This window comes from Phyllobates terribilis, unplaced genomic scaffold (assembly GCF_046119375.1).
Source record: "Phyllobates terribilis strain yellow unplaced genomic scaffold, ASM4611937v1 Scaffold_2__4_contigs__length_985480577, whole genome shotgun sequence".
In the NCBI taxonomy this organism is placed as follows: domain Eukaryota; kingdom Metazoa; phylum Chordata; class Amphibia; order Anura; family Dendrobatidae; genus Phyllobates; species Phyllobates terribilis.
Window position 1 is genome coordinate 746,256,718 of NW_027362762.1, and position 20,476 is coordinate 746,277,193.

The window sequence follows — 20,476 nt, forward strand, 5'->3', positions numbered from 1 at the left end:
TCGATGTTCACTTGGAGATTCTCCTGTACCATCCTCTCTAGGCATTGACTATGTGTCAGACTTCTTGTTTCCTGTGGCCTTGCAAAGGATGGTCTAAAAAAGTGGTGAAACGATTCCACAAAATTGCTGTTACCAGCAGATACTGTGTTACTGTTACTGTTTGAGTGATAAAGACTCGACAGTCCCACCGTTGGCAAGTTAGAACTGTGAGATTCACTACGTGCACCACTGGTGTTTTGTGGAAAAGCACATGTAAGATTCTGCAACAGATACTCCTGCATTCGTCAATACCTTTTTATGGCAGGAATTATTTCGGCAAATATACTTTTGTACCGGGGATCTAAGAGTGTGGCAACCCAGTAGTCGGGATTACTTCGAATTCTGACAATCCGGGGGTCATGTTGCAGGTAGTGCAGCAAGAAGGCACTCATGTGTCTTGCGCATCCAGAAGGACCAAGTCCTTGTTGTGTTGGTAGCGAGGTAAGAATCATGCTTCCTTCCTCTGCCCTCTCCCTCCAACCTCGCACAACAGAAATGTGATCAAGGTCTCCCTCATCTGATGAGTCTTCCATGCCCATTGCCAGTTCGTCCTCCACTTCTTCCTCGGCTTCTGCACCTTCCTCAACAGTTTGGCTGCTACCATGCGCCCTGGTTAATCCCTCTCCCCCACCCTCCCATGCCTGCCGCCTTGGTGCTGCCAACCGTCTGGACCTTGGAGATGTTATCCCTTCCGCATACGACTCCTCCTCTACTTCCTCCATCTCCTCTTGTCCCACCACCTGACTCCGAATTCTGTTTAACATGTGCTCCAGCATGTAAATCACCGTAATAGTCATGCTGATAATGGCATCGTCAGCACTAAACATCTTCGTCGCCATTTCAAGACTGTGTAGAAGGGTGCATAGGTCCCTGATCTGAGACCACTCCTCCAGCGTGATTTGCCCCACCTCTGGATCTCGTTGGCCCAGGCTATACGTCAGAACGTATTGCACCAGGGCTTGTCGGTGCTGCCACAGTCGCTGCAACATGTGCAGAGTTGAATTCCACCGTGTCGGCACATCGCATTTCAGCCGGTGAACTGGCAGGCCCAACGACTTCTGTAGAGATGTAAGTCGTTGAACTGCGGGATGCGAACGGCGGAAGTGAGCACACAGCGACCGTGCACTCTGCAGAAGGCCATCTAGTCCGGGATAGTGGGCTAAAAATTGCTGGACAACCAGGTTCAACACGTGAGCCATACAAGGCACGTGTGTGACATTGCCCCGGCGAAGTGCCGCACCCAGGTTTGCAGCATTGTCGCACATGGCCTTCCCTGGTTGCAGGTCCACTGGAGACAACCTTTCATGAAACTGGGTCTCCAGAGCTGACCAAAACTCCTCAGCTGTGTGACTCACATTTCCCAGACATTTCAAAGTAAACACTGATGCGTTGAGCCCTGCTGCCAGCATAGTAAGGAGGTGTGCAGGATTCCTTCTGCGCAGTTAGAAAGCAGGTGGCATTACCAGACAGGCTTTGGGTGCAGGTGGAGGACCGAGAGGAGGTTGAGGAGGCAGAAGCAGTGGAGGAAGTTCAAGATAAAGAGGATTAACACACAATTCGTGGGGACGGTAAGACTTGGACAGCAGCCCCTTGTCCTGCTGTCACCATAGTTACCCAGTGCCCAGTCAGCGACATGTAACGCCCCTGTCCATGCCTTCTCGTCCAAGTGTCTGTGGTGAAGTGCACCCTGTCACACACAGAGTTTCTCAAAGAAGCGGTGATGTTGTGTGCGACATGCTAGTGGAGCGCAGGCACACCTTTCTTTGAGAAGTAGTGCCGACTGGGCATCTGGTACTGGGGCACTGTGACGGACATAAGGTCTTGAAAATCCTCTGTGTCCTCCAGGTGGAAAGGCAGCATTTCTGTAGCCAACAGCTTGCAGATGGTGAAATTCAACCTCTTAGCTTTCTCATGGCTAGGAGGAAATGGTCTTTTACTTTTCCACATCTGAGGGACCGAGGGCTGGCTGTTGTGCTTAGACGGTGTTGAGTAGGGTGTCCCCGGCAACTGCCGGTCTGTGAGGAAGATGCAGGCGGACATGTTAGGTTGCTTTGATCCAAAGGTGGTGCTCTCGATGTCGGAGAGCGCTCAACACTATCAGGTGTTTCCACTTCCCAATGAACTGACGACCTGCCAATCACACTGGCTGTTGCGGGTAAAGAGGTGGCAGGTCTGCGTCCAAAAACATGTGTGACTGCTGTCCCCCCAGTCACAGAGGATGAAGAGGCTGCGGATGCACAAGATGGGGCAGACGGTGGTTGGCCCAGCCGGCTAGGCCGCATTGTAGCACAGTGAGCTTCCCACTGCAACTTATGCTTCATATCCATGTGACGGTACATGCATGAAGTACTCAAACTATGTATTTTTTGGCCTCTACTTAGCTTTTGCTGACAAATATTACAGATAACACGAGTTGGGTCATCCTTATCGATCTGAATAAATGCCCAGGCTATGCAAGGCTTAGAGCCCATGTGACCTGAAGAGCCACTACGACTTGTGGTCAGAGGCAGAGTTGTGGTTGAGGATGCAGTTGTTGACGTGCTTCCAGTACTCCGTCTCTGTTCAGGAAGGCGCAACCTAACCTCGTCGTCAATAGCATCTGTGATGCCCCGCTGCGCTTGGTATCACAGATCCTACAAGAGTGCATTGATGGAATCCTCCACAAGAGGCCCCCATAAACATTCACACATCTCCACCTTCCACCTCAGACCAGCAGAGGGAGCCCGTTAGGGATATAAATAGGGAAGGTGGAGCTAGGCAGTTCAGTTCCTCTGAAGAGTTCCTGCAGTAGAGAAGCCTAAGAGAGGTCAGTCTGCAGTGGAGCTCAGTCTAGTCTAGAGAACGCAGTTAATAGTTCAGCAGTGGAGCACGAGGCTCCTGCTTGCTAGATTCAGGGAGCCCAGATAGAGCTTAAGGTGTGCCGGTGCCGTAAGATCAGTGAAGCGCGGCAAGCTGCCGTTAGTGTGTATAGCCTAGTGAGGGCCCGAGTAGGCCAAAGGCGAGTGGCGAGTTAGTACATAAGGGGCAGAGGAGCTTAACCAGCTCACCCCGAAGCATTTACCGGACACAGGATCCGAGCTTACCAGTATCTCTATGACCCAGTAAGGCATAACCGGAATCCCTGGAGAACTACAAGTCCCAGGATCGCTAAGGTGCTGATATGTAACAGAGCCAGGAGACGCTTAGGCCCCGCATACTGGGAGCGTGAACTCCAAGAGAAGGCCCTACCACAAGGTCAGCCAGCGCAGGACAGAGACAAAGTTAGGCCTAGCTCCAGGCAGGTCAGAAACTTACTACGCAGAGGCAAGAAACAGGAGGCCCTACACCCGCTCATTGGGGAGGATCCTGATATGCACCCTTCACCCTACAGTGCTCCGGGATGTGCCTGAATTTCCACCAGTAAAAGGTACTGAAGTGACTACCGTGTCCGTTCCCGTTCTTGCTCTGACCCAGCTGGGTCTCGCCTGTCCTGCATTACCCCTGCATACGCTGCCCTGAGACCTAGCTCCACCTGTGGGGAGCTATACCATCGAGCTGCCTTATCACCGGCCTCAGTGGACTGCTGCAGCGCTGGTGCTTGTCACCAGATACCACAGGTGGCGTCATGAACTCTTATAAAATTAACAATTATCCACCCTTTTAAAGAGAGACCCCAGGGTACGGGCCAGGGAGCCGACCACCGCGACATCCCCAAGGCCAGGCAAATGCCCGGGTACTGAGTCATCCCCATCCCCAGGGCTAGTCACATCCTCCTCCACCTCCTCTGCTGACCTCATCGACTGTCTGACTGTGGGTTGACAGTAAGTGGGATCTCCAACCTCGTCATCATCACCCTGTGTGTTATCACACCCGTCGCCCTCAGAGCCAACCTCTTCCTGCCCTGACCGAAAAGTCAAGTTGTCGCTCCAATCAGGTATTTGAGTCTCATCATCGTCTTCATCATTGTCTCCACCAACAGGAGTTACAGTTTGGGAACAAGGGTCTACATTATGCTCAGAACCTTCTTCATCTGGTCCTGGATCCAACTTATAAAGATTCTGGGCATCGGATCAGATCATTTCCTCATCTGGATTAACAGAAGCTCTGGAGCAGACCTCCGTTTCCCAGGCTATAGTATGAGTAAACAGCTGGGCAGACTCAGCCATCTGTGTTACCCCATACTCAGACGGGCAGCTGGAGACTTGGGAGCTGTGAGGAAGCAAGTGCGATTGGGGTGACACCTCTGAGGACTGGAGTATTTGTGATGTTGAAATTGAGGTGATGGAGAGTCCACTTGAAGGAGCACTTGATATTCGTTGAAGCACCTGCTGTTTTTGTGCCTCATCTAGAATTTGTAGCGATGGGCGTGTCCGTAAGAATGGGATCGTATCACATTGTCCACGAAAAGAAGTCGACATCTTAGTTTGGCTGGAAGATGGTCTTTCTTCTGCAGATGTTACCCCCCCCCCCCACCGTGGGGGGCCTCGACCCACCGGCGGACAGGCACCAGTATTGGGATAGGGGGGCTGGCCGTCAGGGTCCACCGCGGCTCTGGCACAAACCCGGCGACACAGAGGTGGCACAGGCAGGAACGGACTGGCCGTGTCGGCTTCTCACTTTTTGGATTTTAGAAAGGCATGACATGCCTATATCTGTGTCTCCCCCTCCTTTTACTCCTCCACCTCTTTTCTTTTCGCATGACTATATGTACTTGTCACTTTTCCATGTGTTAGTTGTGTCTTCTGAGCAGTTTGTCAGCTTTTGGACACCTTTGAAGGTGTTTTCTATGTGTTTCTATGTGTTTTTGTTTGCCTGCCATTGGTTTTAACGGTGTTCGAAGGTGTTCGACGAACAGTTCGACGAACAGTTCGGCGAACACACGGGTGTTCGACGAACCGAACCGAACTCGAACACTACGAGGGTGGCTCAACACTACTGTTGACTGAACAGTTCATTGAGGGTCTACAGTCCAGCGCCCACCGAACCCAGTTGCGTGTAATGGCCTTGCAGAACCCTGATTTGGACTTTGCGCAGTTCAAAGACAGGGCCATCCGGGTGCTCCGAGAACCGGCACCAGGTGGCGCTGTAACCCACAGGCGCCCTGCTATCACCTATCACCAGGAGGCGACGCCCTTGTCTGCAGAGCCTGTGGGAGCTGATGCACAGGCTTTGGACAAAGACCCGGCTGTAGACCTGCACCATCAGGTCCAAGAACTGACCAAAAACGTTGCCGCGCTAACCAGAACTGTGCAGTCTTTACAGATGTCTTCCCCAGGAAAGATCCAGCTGGCTTCCAGTCCGGAGGATGTCCCTTGGCGCTGACAGAGGTGGATCCCATCGTCCAGAGGAAGACCCAGCGACCGCTACGACGAGGACGGACAACCCATCTGCCGCCGCTGCAACCAACCAGGACATATGGCAAGGTACTGTTATTTAAATGGGCCCAACCTGGGGCAGAGGGCCGACCCCCCAGACATAAGATCATCAGGCCCATCGAGCTGGCGTGAAAAGTACGTAGGGGGACGACCGGTCTTGCCTGTGGTGTTGGATGACATTCCTATGAGTGCACTACTGGACACCGGGTCACAGGTAACCACCATCCCCTATGTGCTTTTTAAGCGGTACTGGAATGACTCGGATATTACCCGCTACCCAGATGACGATTTGAGCATCATCGCCAGCAATGGTCAGCCCTTACCCCAGGTAGGATTCAAGGAGGTTACCATCAAAATTGGTAAAGTTGAACTACCAGCGCAAGGACTGATTATTGTGGACATTGACCGTCGTGAAAGCCACCCTAAGATAACCTTGGGTACTAATATTATTGAAAATTGTCTTGCAGAGATAATTCTCATATTACAGCAGGTTGCGGTGAATGCCAGCTCCAGATAGCAGCGTGTCCTACAAAAAGAGATCAGAGCCCTGATGAAAAGGTAACAGGTAGAACTGTCTGGTGGTGAGATTGGTAGTGTAAGGATGAGTGACCCGTTCCCTATCGCCATGCCCCCAAAAAGTGAGATGATGATCTGGTGCCGGACTGCAATCGGGTTAAGAGGAAGGGACTACCAAGCCATAGTAGAACCCGTCTACTCAGACAGTAGGCCCACCATTTTGACAGCACGGGGGTTGGTCGATGTACGCCATGAGAGGGTACCCGTCCGCATCCTAAACATTGGGGAAAGAGAAGTATACTTGCCCCGGTATTCCACTCTAGCCAAATTGTTCACCGTTAACCAAAACTCTGTAAAGGCCGTGGAACCCTTGCCTCCATCTCAACCAGAGGAGGGTAACGGCTCCAAGAAACAAATGGAGGACTGGTGTCAGAAACTGCATGTGGGTACCGACTCCACTCCCCCACACCACAAACAGGGAGTCTACCGGATGGTTCAGGAGTACGAAAAAGTTTTTAGCAAACACCCGCTAGACTTTGGGCAAGTAAAGGGGGTAGAACACCACATCCCCACGGGAGACCATCCACCCATAAAGGAAAGATACCGACCTGTACCCCCTGCACACTATCAGAATGCCAAGGGAATGTTGCGAGAATTGAAGGAGGCTGGGGTAATCAGGGACAGCTGTAGCCCCTGGGCAGCTCCACTAGTTCTTGTGAAAAAGAAAGATGGCACCATGAGAATGTGTGTAGACTACAGGAAGGTCAACCGTATCACACACAAAGATGCGTACCCGTTACCTAGGACAGAGGAATCTTTAGCTGCATTAAAGTCTGCTAACTTCTTCTCCACTTTGGATCTTACTAGCGGGTACTGGCAGGTTCCTGTTGCAGAAGCAGACAAGGAGAAGACCGCGTTCACCACCCCGATGGGTCTCAGCGAATTCAACTGTATGCCGTTCGGACTCTGCAATGCGCCAGGAACCTTCCAGCGGTTGATGGAGTGCTGCCTGGGGCACAGGAATTTCGAGATGGTCCTGCTATACCTGGATGATGTCATCGTGTATTCCAAAACATACGAGGACCATCTGAAACACCTGGCAGAGTTGTTTGACGCCCTGGCAGGCTACGGCCTAAAGGTGAAACCCTCCAAGTGTCATCTACTGAAACCAAAGGTACAGTACCTGGGACACGTGGTGAGTGCTGACGGAGTAGCTCCAGACCCTGATAAGATCACAGTGATTAAGGACTAGCCAAGACCCTCCAGCATAAAGGAAGTGCAGCAGTTCCTCGGGTTGGTAGGCTACTACCGAAGATTCATCTCCGGGTTCACCAAAATGGCAGCTCCTTTGCAGGACCTCCTGATAGGCCAGTCCAGGAAGGCCAAAAAACAGAAGCCGCCCTTCAAATGGGACAAGCTGGAGGATGAGTCTTTCCGCCAGCTGAAGATGGCCCTCACGGGGGATGAAATCCTGGTGTACCCTGATTACGGCCATTTTTTTATTCTCCACACAGACGCGAGCAACATCGGGCTAGTGGCGGTGCTGTCCCAGATCCAACAGGGCAGAGAACGGGTAATCGCTTATGTCAGCAGGAAGCTCCGGCCCACGGAAAGGAATCCTGAAAATTACAGCTCCTTCAAGCTAGAGTTCCTCGCAGTGGTATGGGCAGTGACAGAGCGCTTTAAACATTACCTTGCCTCTTCCAAGTTCACCGTGTACATGGACAACAACCCGTTGACACACCTGGACACTGCAAAACTAGGTGCCCTGGAGCAGAGATGGATGGCCCGCCTATCCAACTATGAGTTCACCATCAAATATCGGGCGGGACGCACAAATGCCAACGCAGACGCCCTGTCCAGGATGCCGAACTTGCCGGACGGAGGGGAAGATCCAGAAGAACTGGAAGAGATTGAACTCCCTGCGTTACACCGTCATGGGATTACCCAGTATTCCCACTGTGTAAGGAACAGGCGCTCTGCCACGTTCGATCCCTTACCCCACCACAGCTGGGCGGAGACGCAAGACAGTGACCCAGCCGTCCACCTGGTAAAAGAGATGCTGGCACAGGCTAATGCCCGCCTTGACCCAGACGCTCCGGAAGAAACCAAACAGCTCTGGAAGGAGAAGAGTAAACTGTTTCTCTACAAGGGGAAGCTGTGCCGGAGAATTGTCAACTCCCAGACACATGAGCTGACCTGGCAGGTAGTGGTCCCGAGACGAGACGCGGCTATGGTCCTGGAGGCATACCACGATGGAGCAGGGCACTTTGGATGGAAGAAGTTGGAGTACCTGTTGCGTGAACGGTTCTTCTGGGTAGGCATGAGAGGGGCCATTGAGAGATGGTGAAGAGACTGCGGCCCGTGCAACATAAGAAGAAAGGACAGTGCCAGCCAGAAGACTCCCCTGCAGTCCATCATCACCAAGCAGCCACTAGAACTGGTAGCCCTGGACCATGTGAAGCTGGCTCCAAGTAGGTCCGTGTACGTCTACGCCCACTCCATCGTAGACCACTACTCCCGGTTCCTGGTGGTGGTCCCTGTCAAGGACTTAATGGCTCAGACAGCAGCTAGAGCCTTCCAGCAGCACTTCTGCCGTCCACACGGGTATCCGGAGCAAGTGTTGACTGACAAGGTCCAGCCTTCGAAGCGGAGGTCTTCCAGGAGTTCTGCAACCTCTATGGCTGCAAGAAGATAAGGACAATGTCCTATCACCCCCAAACCAATGGATTATGCGAGAAGATGAACCAGGTGGTGATAGACTTTCTGAAAACGTTGCCCCTGGAAGAACGCAGTCTGTGGCCTGAAAAACTGCCTGATCTGGTGGATTTGTATAACCACATCCCAGTAAATTCCACTAACTTCACCCCGGCTTACCTAATGAGAGCAAGACCTGGTAAGCTGCCTATTGACCTGGATATGGGAGTCCTGACCCCCGAGGACACCTCGCCAGAGGCAGACTGGGATACAGAACGGCAGCAGCAGTACCGGAAAGTGCAGGAGAGTGTTGAGAGAAGTCTGTCTCAAGCAAGAGAAAGGCAAGAGAGGACTTACAACCAGCATGCTCCCGCTGCTCCCCTGGCACCTGGAGAGCAGGTCTTGAAGAGGAAAAGGCAGCTCCATAAGTTGGATGACCAGTGGGAGAAGGAACCGTACACAGTACTGCCATCAAGCCATGAAAATCCAAAAGTATGCATTATCAGTAAGGATGGAGGAGAGACCACAGCCACTGTCTCCAGAGACCACCTGAAGAAGTGTCCCGAGCAGCTGCAAAGCACTGATGAAGACCAAGATAGCCCTCAACCCGCAGAGGAAAGGGAAGAAATGGTCAGTACAGTACTCGGAGAATTTCCCCGGTCCTGGACACAAATTAACAAAGCTATTGTGGTACCCGTCCTTACCTTTCTCCAGCCAGCCCCTCAAGGGCCTACAGAAGAGCAAGTAGTGTTGGGAGAGCAACCGGCCCCGGAGGCAGAAGATTCCATACAAGCAGCCCAGGAGAATCAACCCTCTGCTAGTAGTGAGCCTGCCGTGCCCGTAGTGAGCCAAAGGGTACGCAGAAAGCTGCCCAGCCTACCCAAAACATCTCCAAATACCTGTAGTGCAGACACTAGTGAGCCCACTACACAAGGGGTAGAAACAGGGGACCCAGAAAGGACACCACCAGATAGCGTGTTACGTAGGTCCACCAGGAGCACTAGGGGTCAAATGCCCGCTCGCTGGAGAATTTAAAATGTGATATAAATGCCTGTATATTGCAACTGTTGAAACGTTTTATGTTTGTTGGATGAATACTAATTGTGTTTTTCTAGTTACCCGACTGGGTTTATGGACTGACAGGTTATGGACAATGAATAACCGGAACTGTACCTTGTAAATAGTTGCACCTGTAAAGTGCCCCTTTTTGTCCCTGACCACAGAACAAAAACCCGTGGAGGTGGCTGAAGACGTGGTCCAACGCCGGATCATCGATGCCCTGTAGCCACCCCAGGGCCTACGTGGAGAGTTTGGGATGGGTCCCTCAAAATACTTCTTGGGTGACATGGACACCTGGTTACGGGAGCGCCGTGACCTATAAAGACTAAACTTCTTGTATATATGTTGGTATTCCAGGAATACCATGTCTGAGAGCGAGCATGGGTTTTCCTGGTCAGGAGCACATTTGCATGCAACACCTCCTGCCCCAGTACAGGGAGGGGAGGAACCTGCCCTTTATAAACTGGATCTGGGGTGGGGTTAGTGAGTTAGTTCCAGGAAAGGGACAGAGCAGCAGCTAGGAGCTCTGTAGGAGCCAGGAGCTGAAAACCAGGGACTGGAGCAGAGCTCGTCCTGGCAGAAAGATGCAGAGAACCGGACAACGGAGTCCGAGGCTGTGGGGATATCTACATCCAGCAGCAGAAGCCACCTGGCAGGGGATTTCAGGTCCTCTGGCCATAGAAAGCCCAGAGGCTCAGTCACACGCAAGGGACCAGCAAAGCCATCGAGGAGCGGAAGGCACCAAAGGCCCCAAGTCACCAGCCGTACGGGTGAGCACCACATGGTACACTCAGGGACGTGGGCTACTACACGACTACAGCAGGGTAGCCAGGAAGAGTGCAGTCAGACGGGAAGGCCTATACCTCCACCTGGCCAGGGGGACTCTTGTTCGCTCACAGACTGACCAGGCCTCTAATGTTAGCCAGTACTCCCGGCAGGGCCTTCTTCATTACCAACAGTAAAGACCCTGAACTGCACTGCACGGACTCTGAGTCATTTCTGCTGCGCCCACGCACCACAACCCTCACCATCTACAGACGCTGCCCTGAGACTACACTCCTCCCGTGGGGAGTTATACTACCCTCTGCTGCGCACACAATATCAGCCTCAGCGGTCTGCCCCGCAGCGGCGGTTCTCAGTGACCGCAATCCATGGGTGGCGTAGTCGGACATTTAATCATAAAAACCACATAAATAGACTGCCACTGGTTTGACCACCCTGAGCCACAGGACCGGGTCGCCGCCACGGAGACTACAACCCCCAGCATTATACAGAGACCCGGCTCCGGGTATTTCCCCTACACACGGCCCAGGGGGCACGTCACTGCGCACAGACGGCGCATAGCAGTGACGTTCAAAGGCCGCTAGCCAATCAAAGCAGAGCACGTCAGCGTTCGGCCTCTGATAGGCCGGCGGAAATTGAATGTCACTGCTATACGCCGGGCGCTGACATCAGTGATCTGAAGAGGCCTCCAGCCAGGGGGCTGCTGAGAGCGCAGCCTCTGATCAGTCGGCGGCCCTGTAGAAGACCACACCGACATGAAGCTGCAGAGGACACCGCCGGGGGAGTGCAGGAAGGTAAGAAGAATTTTTTTTTCTTTTATGAATGGGCAGGGTAGTGAGTGAATGGGGAGAGGGAGATGATACTATACTATACAGGGGCACATGATGGGGAGGGAGATGATACTATATAGGGGCACATGATGGGGAGGAAGATGATACTATATAGAGGCACATAATGGGGAGGGAGATGCTATATAGGGGCACATGATGGGGAGGGAGATGCTATATAGGGGCACATGATGGGGAGGGAGATGCTATATAGGGGCACATAAGGGAAAGTATGCTATATAGGGGCACAAGAGGGAGAGGATGCTATATAGGGGCACATGAGGGAGAGGATGCTATATAGGGGCACATGAGGGAGAGGATGCTATATAGGGGCACATGAGGGAGAGGATGCTATATAGGGGCACATGAGGGAGAGGGTGCTATATAGGGGCACATGAGGGAGCGGATGCTACATAGGGGCCTATGATGGTGGGGAGGAGGATGCTACGTAGAGGCCCATGATAGGGGAGGAGGAGGATACTACGTAGGGGCCCATGATGGGGGGTGCTACATAGGGGCCCATGATGGAAAGGGAGAGAATGATACAAAGGGCTCCATGATGGGGGGGGGTGATACCTAGGGGATCATGATGGGGGTGAGAGGATGATACATAGCGGCCCATAATGTAAGGTGATACATACAGCCCCAGGATGGGTGGGGGGATACATAAAGGCCCAAGGATGGGTGGGGGGATACATACAGGCCCAAGGATGGGTGGGGGGAATACATACAGGCCCAAGGATGGGTGGGGGGAATACATACAGGCCCAGGATGGGTGGGGGGATACATACAGGCCCAGGATGGGTGGGAGGGGATACATACAGGCCCAGGATGGGTGGGAGGGGATACATACAGGCCCAGGATGGGTGGGGGAGATACATGGGGGTCTAGGATGGGGGATATTATTAAATAAAGGGGGCCAGGATGGGTGACAATTACAGTATAGGGGGCAGAATGAGGTATTATTAGTTTATAGTGGTAAGTGGGGACATAATTACTGTAGGGGTCATTACTGCTGTAATATAATTTATTTTTGAGGATACTGTTCTCCATGGGGGGGTAACAAAAGGGAGGTCCTGTTACTGTGCAGGGCGGCACTATGTCGCTTTTTTTTCTTCATCTGCTGTACTGTAGAAATTAGGGAATAAGTGGGATTGTGCTGTAGAAGTGATCAGCTATTGTTGACTGTGTTATTTTCTGCATCGACAACTCCTGGATGGAAGAAGTGATGGCGGTCTGTGCCGGATGAAGAAGAAAAGCGAAGATGAAGGACTTCAACTAGAGACGTCACTGGTGAGTCAGTGAGTTACATTTAAATGCACACTATACACTGTATGCAGAGCTCCTGTGCATTAGTATTGTGTTTTTTATTCATGATCCTTATGGTAGTATTATTTGGTGACTGTGTAATGGTAACGTGTGGTCTGGTCATGGTATGGTGGTATTTGTCACGTGTATGTGGTGGTAATATGTGGTCTGGTCATGATGTGGCAGTATTTGTTCCTTTGAATGTGGAATTATTCAGTCACTATGTGGTGGTAATATGTGATCTGGTCACGATGTGGCAGTATTTGTTCCTTTGTATGTGGTATTATTCAGTCGCTATGTGGTGGTAATATGTGGTCCAGTCCTGGTGTGGCGGTATTTGTCCCTTGTATGTGGTATTATTCGGTTACTATGTGGTGGTAATATTTGGTCTGGTCATGGAGTGGTGGTATTTGTTCCTTGTATGTGGTATTATTCAGTCACTATGTGGTCTGGTCATAGTGTGGGGGTATTTCTCCTTTGTATGTGGTATTATTCGGTCACTATATCGTGGAAATATGCGGTCGGGCCATGGTGTGTTGGTATTTGTCTCTTGTATGTGGTATTATTCGGTCACTATGTGGTGGTAATATGTGGTCTGGTCATAATGTGACGGTATTTGTCCCCTTCTATGTGGTATTATTGGTCTTGGTATAGGAGATTACTTTGTGTATGGAGGATTCACTTGTTCTCTCTGATAACAATAAGTAGAAGATTCTTTATTTCCAATAGAGATGAATTACTTTGACATTTAACCCATCCCTGACCTGTGTCTCTTATACAATAGCAAATATGCACTTAGAGAGGTTCTCAGGTGAAAACAAGTAGTCGCTTATCCTGATTTTACATCATTATTTGTAAACCAAAACCAGGATTGGGTGATAAATACAGAAGTGTTGACGTTTTTCTATTATACTTTTTGTCTGATTGTTCATCTCCTGGTTTTGACTTACAAATAAGTGATGTAAAATTCTGACCAAATACCGAATGTGTGAATGTGACCTAAGGATAAGTTATTGATTGGTGGGGGTCTGACTGCTGGGACCTGCACCTATCTGCAGAATGTGGAGCTTTTCTCCCCATTAGACTGGAGCTCATGGGCAACTCAACCACTGATCCATTCATTCCCTCAGTGGTTGCGAACTCTGCTCTTGTTTGTTTTCTGGAAGCCCCTAAAGAGAATGAATGAGGCTGCGGTCTGACCTCCCACCTGCAGCTCCATTTTAAAATGGGGATAAAAGTGTCCTGTCAGGGATAAAAGTTCCCCATTCTTATGATCGGTGTGGTTTCCAATGGTCGGATTCCACCGATCAATAAGATATCTCCCACCTAACCTGTGGATTGGTGATAGTTGTTTTCATCAAAGAACCCCTGTAATGTAACATACCGTAATTGTACATCACAGTTATAGTGGTGCACAGTAGATGTGCAGGAGCCGCCAGTGTTTTACAGGCGATGCTCCACTATAACAGGGGTAACTGCTAACAGGTATGTGCATATGGGTGTAGGGTTGGCCCTTAGAGTCAATTTCCCCTGTGGGCCCCAGACACCCCAGTCCAACCCTGTGTGAGGGTGATTTTTATTTGTGGCTAGGATCAAAAATTGACGTACATACGTTATTATTTTGCAATTAAAAAAACCTAGTGGTGTGAACCGCTTCATAGAACACATATCCACTATATTCTGTCTGTGAAAAACGTGGATACATACGTAACAGGTGTCTGAATCACGGATCAAAGTAGGATGTGTCTCAGGTTTTTTTTTCTTCCAAATATGATGAAAAAGCATATTCACTGTTATGGGTCCATGATCTATCTTCAAAAATTATGCATAGCTCATGTACCAAAAAAATCTCATGTATGAAAGAGCTCTTATTGACGAAGATGGGGGATAGAAGGGGGCCCTTATCCAGTTATGGCTTTATTAGTATAGAAACAGAACGTTTTCTAACTCTTTACCTCCGTAGACTTTTTATGGAAAGTTTTATATCACTTATAAGGTCATAACTGATTAAGGGTCCGGTGCTCGACCCACACAACAGTCAGTAAGTGTGAATGTGTACATGTGTATACGGAGCATAAATGTTTATACTCATGTACAATGCGTGTATTGCTGTCAGTGTGTGTGTGAGCCCTCATTCAGTAAAATACGATACGGGTGTTGTGGGATGGGGGCCTGTAGTTATCCATAACTGTGGGCTCCCTCTCCCACCATCCATATCACCCCTTACTAAATAAGGCCCCCTCTCATACACACTGACAGCTATACACACATTATATATGAGTATAAGTACTCACACAGTGTGCACCATAAACATGTATACCCAATAAATACTCACACAGTGTGCACCATAAAAACATATACCCAATAAATACTCACACTTTACACACAAAATCCCTTACTTTACCGCTGAGTTGCCGTGTGCAGAAAAAAAGGCTCAACTCAGTGTAGCTGCAGCCTGCAGACCTCCTTCCTCTATTTGTCCTTACAGCAAGGAAGAGAAAAGTGTGTGTATGAGGGGGAAGAAAGCAAGGAGGTGTTAAGGTGGCACAGAGAGTTTTATTAAGGTAGTACTGTAGAACTCAATGTAGATGCCAATACAACCTTACATGATGCCCCAGACTTCAGCTGGAGTAACTCTGCTCCAAACATTCAGGATTCAGAAGCAAGGGGGATGGCCCACCGGAGGAATGTCCGGTGCTCTGCGGGGCCAGTCCGACATTGGTGATATGTAGTGGACGCTCTCTGCTCTCCTGATCTCACTGCAGAGCTGTGTGTGATTATACCTGACACATCTGCAGGTTCCTCTCAGCTTCCATCTCACAGGCAAACAAGGGTACAATATTGTTACAATACAGCAGAGTTCAGAGAGAAGCAAAAAATGTGTTTGCGAAAAGACAAAGTTCAGTTCTACTGTTCTGTGTTGGTTACTTGTCCTCTTTTACTTACAATAATCTCTGGAGGCAGATTCTCATATAGATCAGTGTTGGCCTATAGTCCTGAACAGCTCATTTACAAGTAAGAAAAATATTGAGTTTTTTGGAATAAGACATTGGATCGCAGATATCAAGGTATCATTTTATTCAGCTTCCTATGACCTACATGCCCATATAGATGGCTTAGGAGGGTTGATCCTACTGACAGATTCCCTTTAAAAAATTGCCTGCTTTCACCATATTTAGTCAATGCAAATGATTTACTCACGCTTTTGTCTTTCTCCTGCATGTTAATGGCACTGCAATAATCTATTAATCTCATCAGAATTGTGTCTCCCACTCAGTCACCATAGCATTTTGTGGTTGTCAGGTAACATACACACACTGATTTATCACCTTCCTTTATTGCTGTCTTCTTGTGATGTGATATATTTCGGTTTCACCACTTGAGGGAGTTTGTGGCTAAAGATTTGATTAGCTGAATAGATTGCACATAAAGCAGGATGATCTTTGTTGTGCACAAGAGGTCTGAGCTTCCAGGTTTTTATACTAAGAGGATCATTTCAGTTTCCCCATCATTGAGGGGGAAGGAGGAGTCGAGAGGAGACACACTGATAAGAATAAAACCACCTCCTGGAAGACAGAGCTGCTGACAGGGGGAGATCCTTGCCAGCTTCACTCTTTAGTTAAGCTGCAAAGGAAAAGAAGACTCAGATCCGGTAGAAAATAACAATCTGCAACATGAGCAACAAATACGACGTGGTTGTCATTGGAGCGGGCATTTCAGGTGCGTAATAGACATACTTCATGTTGTATCAACATAATATTTTGATTCAAAACATTGTGTCACTTGTTAGACCAACTTTAGCACTATCGCCTTTGTTGCTTCTTTATAAATAGAGATCCATGATGAAGATACATTGTAAATATTCCTCTGTTGTCAATTCAAATACTGAGCTTTTCTTTTCTTTACACATTGCTTAATCCACTGTGATCCTGTAGAAACTATCTTTGTAATCCGTCTAGGCTGCAGGGCTCAAGCTGACAAAGAACATCAGTGTAGTGAGATTATTGTTCATTTGCAATACATCGGATTTTAAAGAAGGTGCCACTATCCATTATTCAGGATTGTGGTGCTACAATGATTATCGCAGATGTCTAGAAATGTAATACCACACTTTAACAAGATCATTTTGTAATCTGTATAGGTGAGATTTGTGGAGGCAGATCACAATGTACTAACTCAACAGCGTTGGGCCTTGTGATTGGGAATAATGAGATGATATTAAAATATAGATACATGGTAGGCTAACAAAAGGGACAAGAAAGGGAACTAACTTAGAATGGGTACAAAGCATTCTGTATGTAGCAACAAGTTGTAGGTAGCATTCACTATGTATGGTTAGCTTTGATGATAGGGTGGAGTCTCTCCTTGGAGGTCTATGCTAGAAGATGCACTGATGTTCTTAAAAGTAGCCATACACATTAGAGTAATATCAACCGAACCCACAGATATAAGCAGGTCCCACCAGGCGTCTAAGGTGTATGAGGGTGTCCTCTGAAAGCAGATGTTGGGGGAAAGGATTTGGCTGTTGGATTTTAACGAGTATGATCTTTTTTGTATTCACAGGAAATAAGCAGTGGCTTATTCCCCTCTCAACATTGCCAACACCTGTATAAAATGTATGGCCAGATTTAAACCCTTGTAAAACCTTATGTTTGATGTCAGGTGTGTATGTTGTAGAAACACAATTAAAATAACCAATTCACATTTTTCAATATAAAAGGGAAAGACGATTCATCAAGACTGGCATTTCTTATCCTCTTGAGTAATTTATGCCAAATTCATTCAGACGCACAAGCCTCCATATGAATTTTTCTCATCTTTGCTGTCATAAACCAAAATTTATGCCAATTATGAGCTGGAATACATTTTTACTATAATTTACATAAATTTGTAACATAAGTTCTAATAAATATGTTGGGCCTTTGTTGGCCACAGCCCTCCCATAATGCCTTGACCATTTTCTTAGAAAAGTGCTTGGGCCGCATAAAAACACAAAAAAGTCACACATTTTTTTTTAACAAATAGGGATTGTGCAATAAATAGTAACTTTTATATTCCAGAAAACTGGCATAAAGTGCTTGATGAATGACAAAAGTCTTCAATCATCTCCTGCTCCTTCAATAAACATGCATAATCCGTTCAATTGAGAGTACATGTGTTTTCAGTTGGGAGAGTAGAGAAGGCCTCTGCCATGCACCTCTACCAGCAGCTTGAGATAATTTAAGGATTGGTGCATATAATGTGCCTGATCTTTCTCTCCCCAGAGAGCTTGAAGGCTCCCACACACGTTTTATGGTTGGTTGGTCCTGGCGAAATTGGCTCGTTTGGTTGACTTTTTTCTTATGAGAGTTAAAGGCTTATTCTCATGTTGCAAAATAGGAAGAGAACAGTGAACAGTAAGAAATCAAGCTAGTTTGAAATTAAGGCCACGGCCCCACTATCAGTGTTTGGTCAGTATTCGGTCAGTATTTCTCAGGAATGGGAGCCAAAACCAGGTGAGGAACAATCAGAGAAAAGGTATAATAGAAACAAGTCACCAATTCTGCATTTATCACCCACTCCTGTTTTGGCTCCCACTCCTGAGGAAAAATACTGACTGAATACTGACCAAATACTTACAGTGGGGCCGTGGCCTTACTCTCTATTTCTATCTGTCTCTGTTCTTATGTTATCCCGATTTTTCTTTTTTATTGTTTATTGCTTGTTGCCTAGGTTACCAGCCACTACTGCTGCTGGTGATCTATGGATGAACATGTACAGAATTTACAAGCTCTCTCCAGCTGACCATTTTGTAACCACTAACTGGAGGATGGCCAGGAGCGCTGAAGCACGTGGTTAGGTTATTATCTTTGCCAGATTCAGTGTCACTGCACTTCTGATGCTACATATGTAAGACTGATTCATATAGAAGTGATTGACAGGTGTCTGTCTATGTACACAAGAGTAAGAGACCTGTCACTCATCTGCAGCGGCGATGGGAAGAGCCCACTGATTGGACTAGTCTTGTCTCCAACTATTGTCCCAGATCGGATCTTCAAAGAATATTTTCTCTCTGCCATTTTAGAGAATAATATACCAGGCTGAAATTGATTCTGCCAGTGATTTGTGCAGCATGAATCAAATAACAGGTTCCCTTTAAACTATTCCTTTATGTTTTCATTCAAGATATCAGATGATTTCCTACAGGCCATATTTTCATAGGGAAACCCTCAAACTATAAAAAAAAGGCATATCTAGTATTAGTGTAATTTAATTGGCGCATGTCTCTGCTCACATCACTATTGAGACTTACATCAGAGGTATACATTGCAAGGATTTTCCACTCTATACATTCAATGGAAGGCTCTGATGTATGCCACTGTAAATTGTAGATCTAAGGAGTAACCTTTCTCCTTGTAGAGAATGACATGCCAGGATGAGGAAACTTATAGGCCATTCAATGCTCCTCTGGGAAATTAAATATGCAAATTGCCTCTTCACAGAGGAAGTGAGCCTGAACTCTAGTGCCACCTATTGGAAGTAGCAATCCTAAAAGTCAATATTGACACTTTAACGAGCCTTGTCTTGTTAAAGGGTCGATATTGAGGGTCTCATTAAAGGGTTGAATTAAATATGCAAATTGTCTCTGAAGATAATTTGCATATTCAGTTTGCATGGCCTATAAGTCTCATCATGCTGACCTGTCAGGCATGTCACTCTCACAAGGAGAAACGTTACCCCTTACACCCCAGTCAGAAGCCTCTCATGCAGCCAAATCAGATCTCATGCTTTGTACTGAGGAGGAGGAACACCCCAAAACACATATTTGCAAATTGAGATTCTGATTTGGCTTTTATCCTAAGTCATATTGCAAGGCTCGTTAAAGGAACGATATTGACTTTGAGCATTGCTACTTCCAATAGGTGGCACTAGAGTTCAAGTCCTCTTCCTCCTCACTGAAGAGACAATTTGTACTGTTAATTGTAGGCATATTACAGTGGTAGGCATTTCTCATCACTACTAAGCTTTAAAACTGGTGCTGGATGCCTCTGGGAAGAATAACATAGTATACTACATAGACTTTCAGTGCTTTCAGTAAATAGAGCCCTAGTGAGGTGCTAGAAAATGTTCCCATGTGTACCACAATAGTAGGGCCTGTTGCATCTAATGCATTTGATAAAGGGAGGTGGCTTCCTATATGGCCCCATTCTGTACCCTATTTAGATCAACCCAAAATAAAAGCTAACATATTTTTTTTATTGCATACTAAACAGGAAAAAAATAGTGTTAGAATTTCTTTTTTTCCCAATCTACCATGAGAAATAGTTACTAAAGTTAATCAATACGCTGCATGTACTCCAAAATAGTACTATTGAAAAATTACATTTCCAGCTCAAAAAACACACCCTCATGCAGCTATTTCTATGGAAAAAATGCAATAATTAAAAAATGTTAACAGACCTATATTTTGTGAACCATCAAAGACAATTAGTGGTTTAAAAATGGTGGCAGACAACCTATACTATCTACTAACTACAGAGTGACTATTGAGAGACCTGGGCACTAGGCAATGACTATTGAAATATTACAGTGGTAGGCATTTCTCATCTCTACTAAGCTTTAAAACTGGTGCTGGATGCTTCTGGGAAGAATAACTTAGTATACTACATAGACTACAGTAAATAGAGCCTTAGTGAGGTGCTAGAAAATGTTCCCATGTTTTAAGTACTTATATCTACATATTGCATAGCTGATAATAACATTTTAATTCCCAATGATTACTTGGAAACAAGCAAATCTTGACTATAACAGGCCGGTGTAAATAGTTAGAGCCCTTTTCCAGCGGACCTGCTTTGTTGAAAACTGCAACATGGTAATATTCTAATCACAGCTCATACTTTCTAGTAATACTAC

The 20,476-nt window shown here is 47.5% G+C and overlaps 1 protein-coding gene across 1 annotated transcript in view; it reads left to right on the forward strand.

Moving 5' to 3' along the window:
* The first annotated feature begins 15,988 nt into the window (after positions 1-15,988).
* Positions 15,989-20,476, forward strand: part of LOC141227649 (amine oxidase [flavin-containing]-like) — a 197,912-nt gene continuing 193,424 nt past the window's right edge. Inside the window, exon 1 of the mRNA XM_073667244.1 lies at positions 15,989-16,303. Within this exon, the coding sequence (XP_073523345.1) occupies positions 16,258-16,303 (46 nt within the window). The 5' untranslated portion in view covers positions 15,989-16,257. The remainder of the gene's footprint in view (positions 16,304-20,476) is intronic.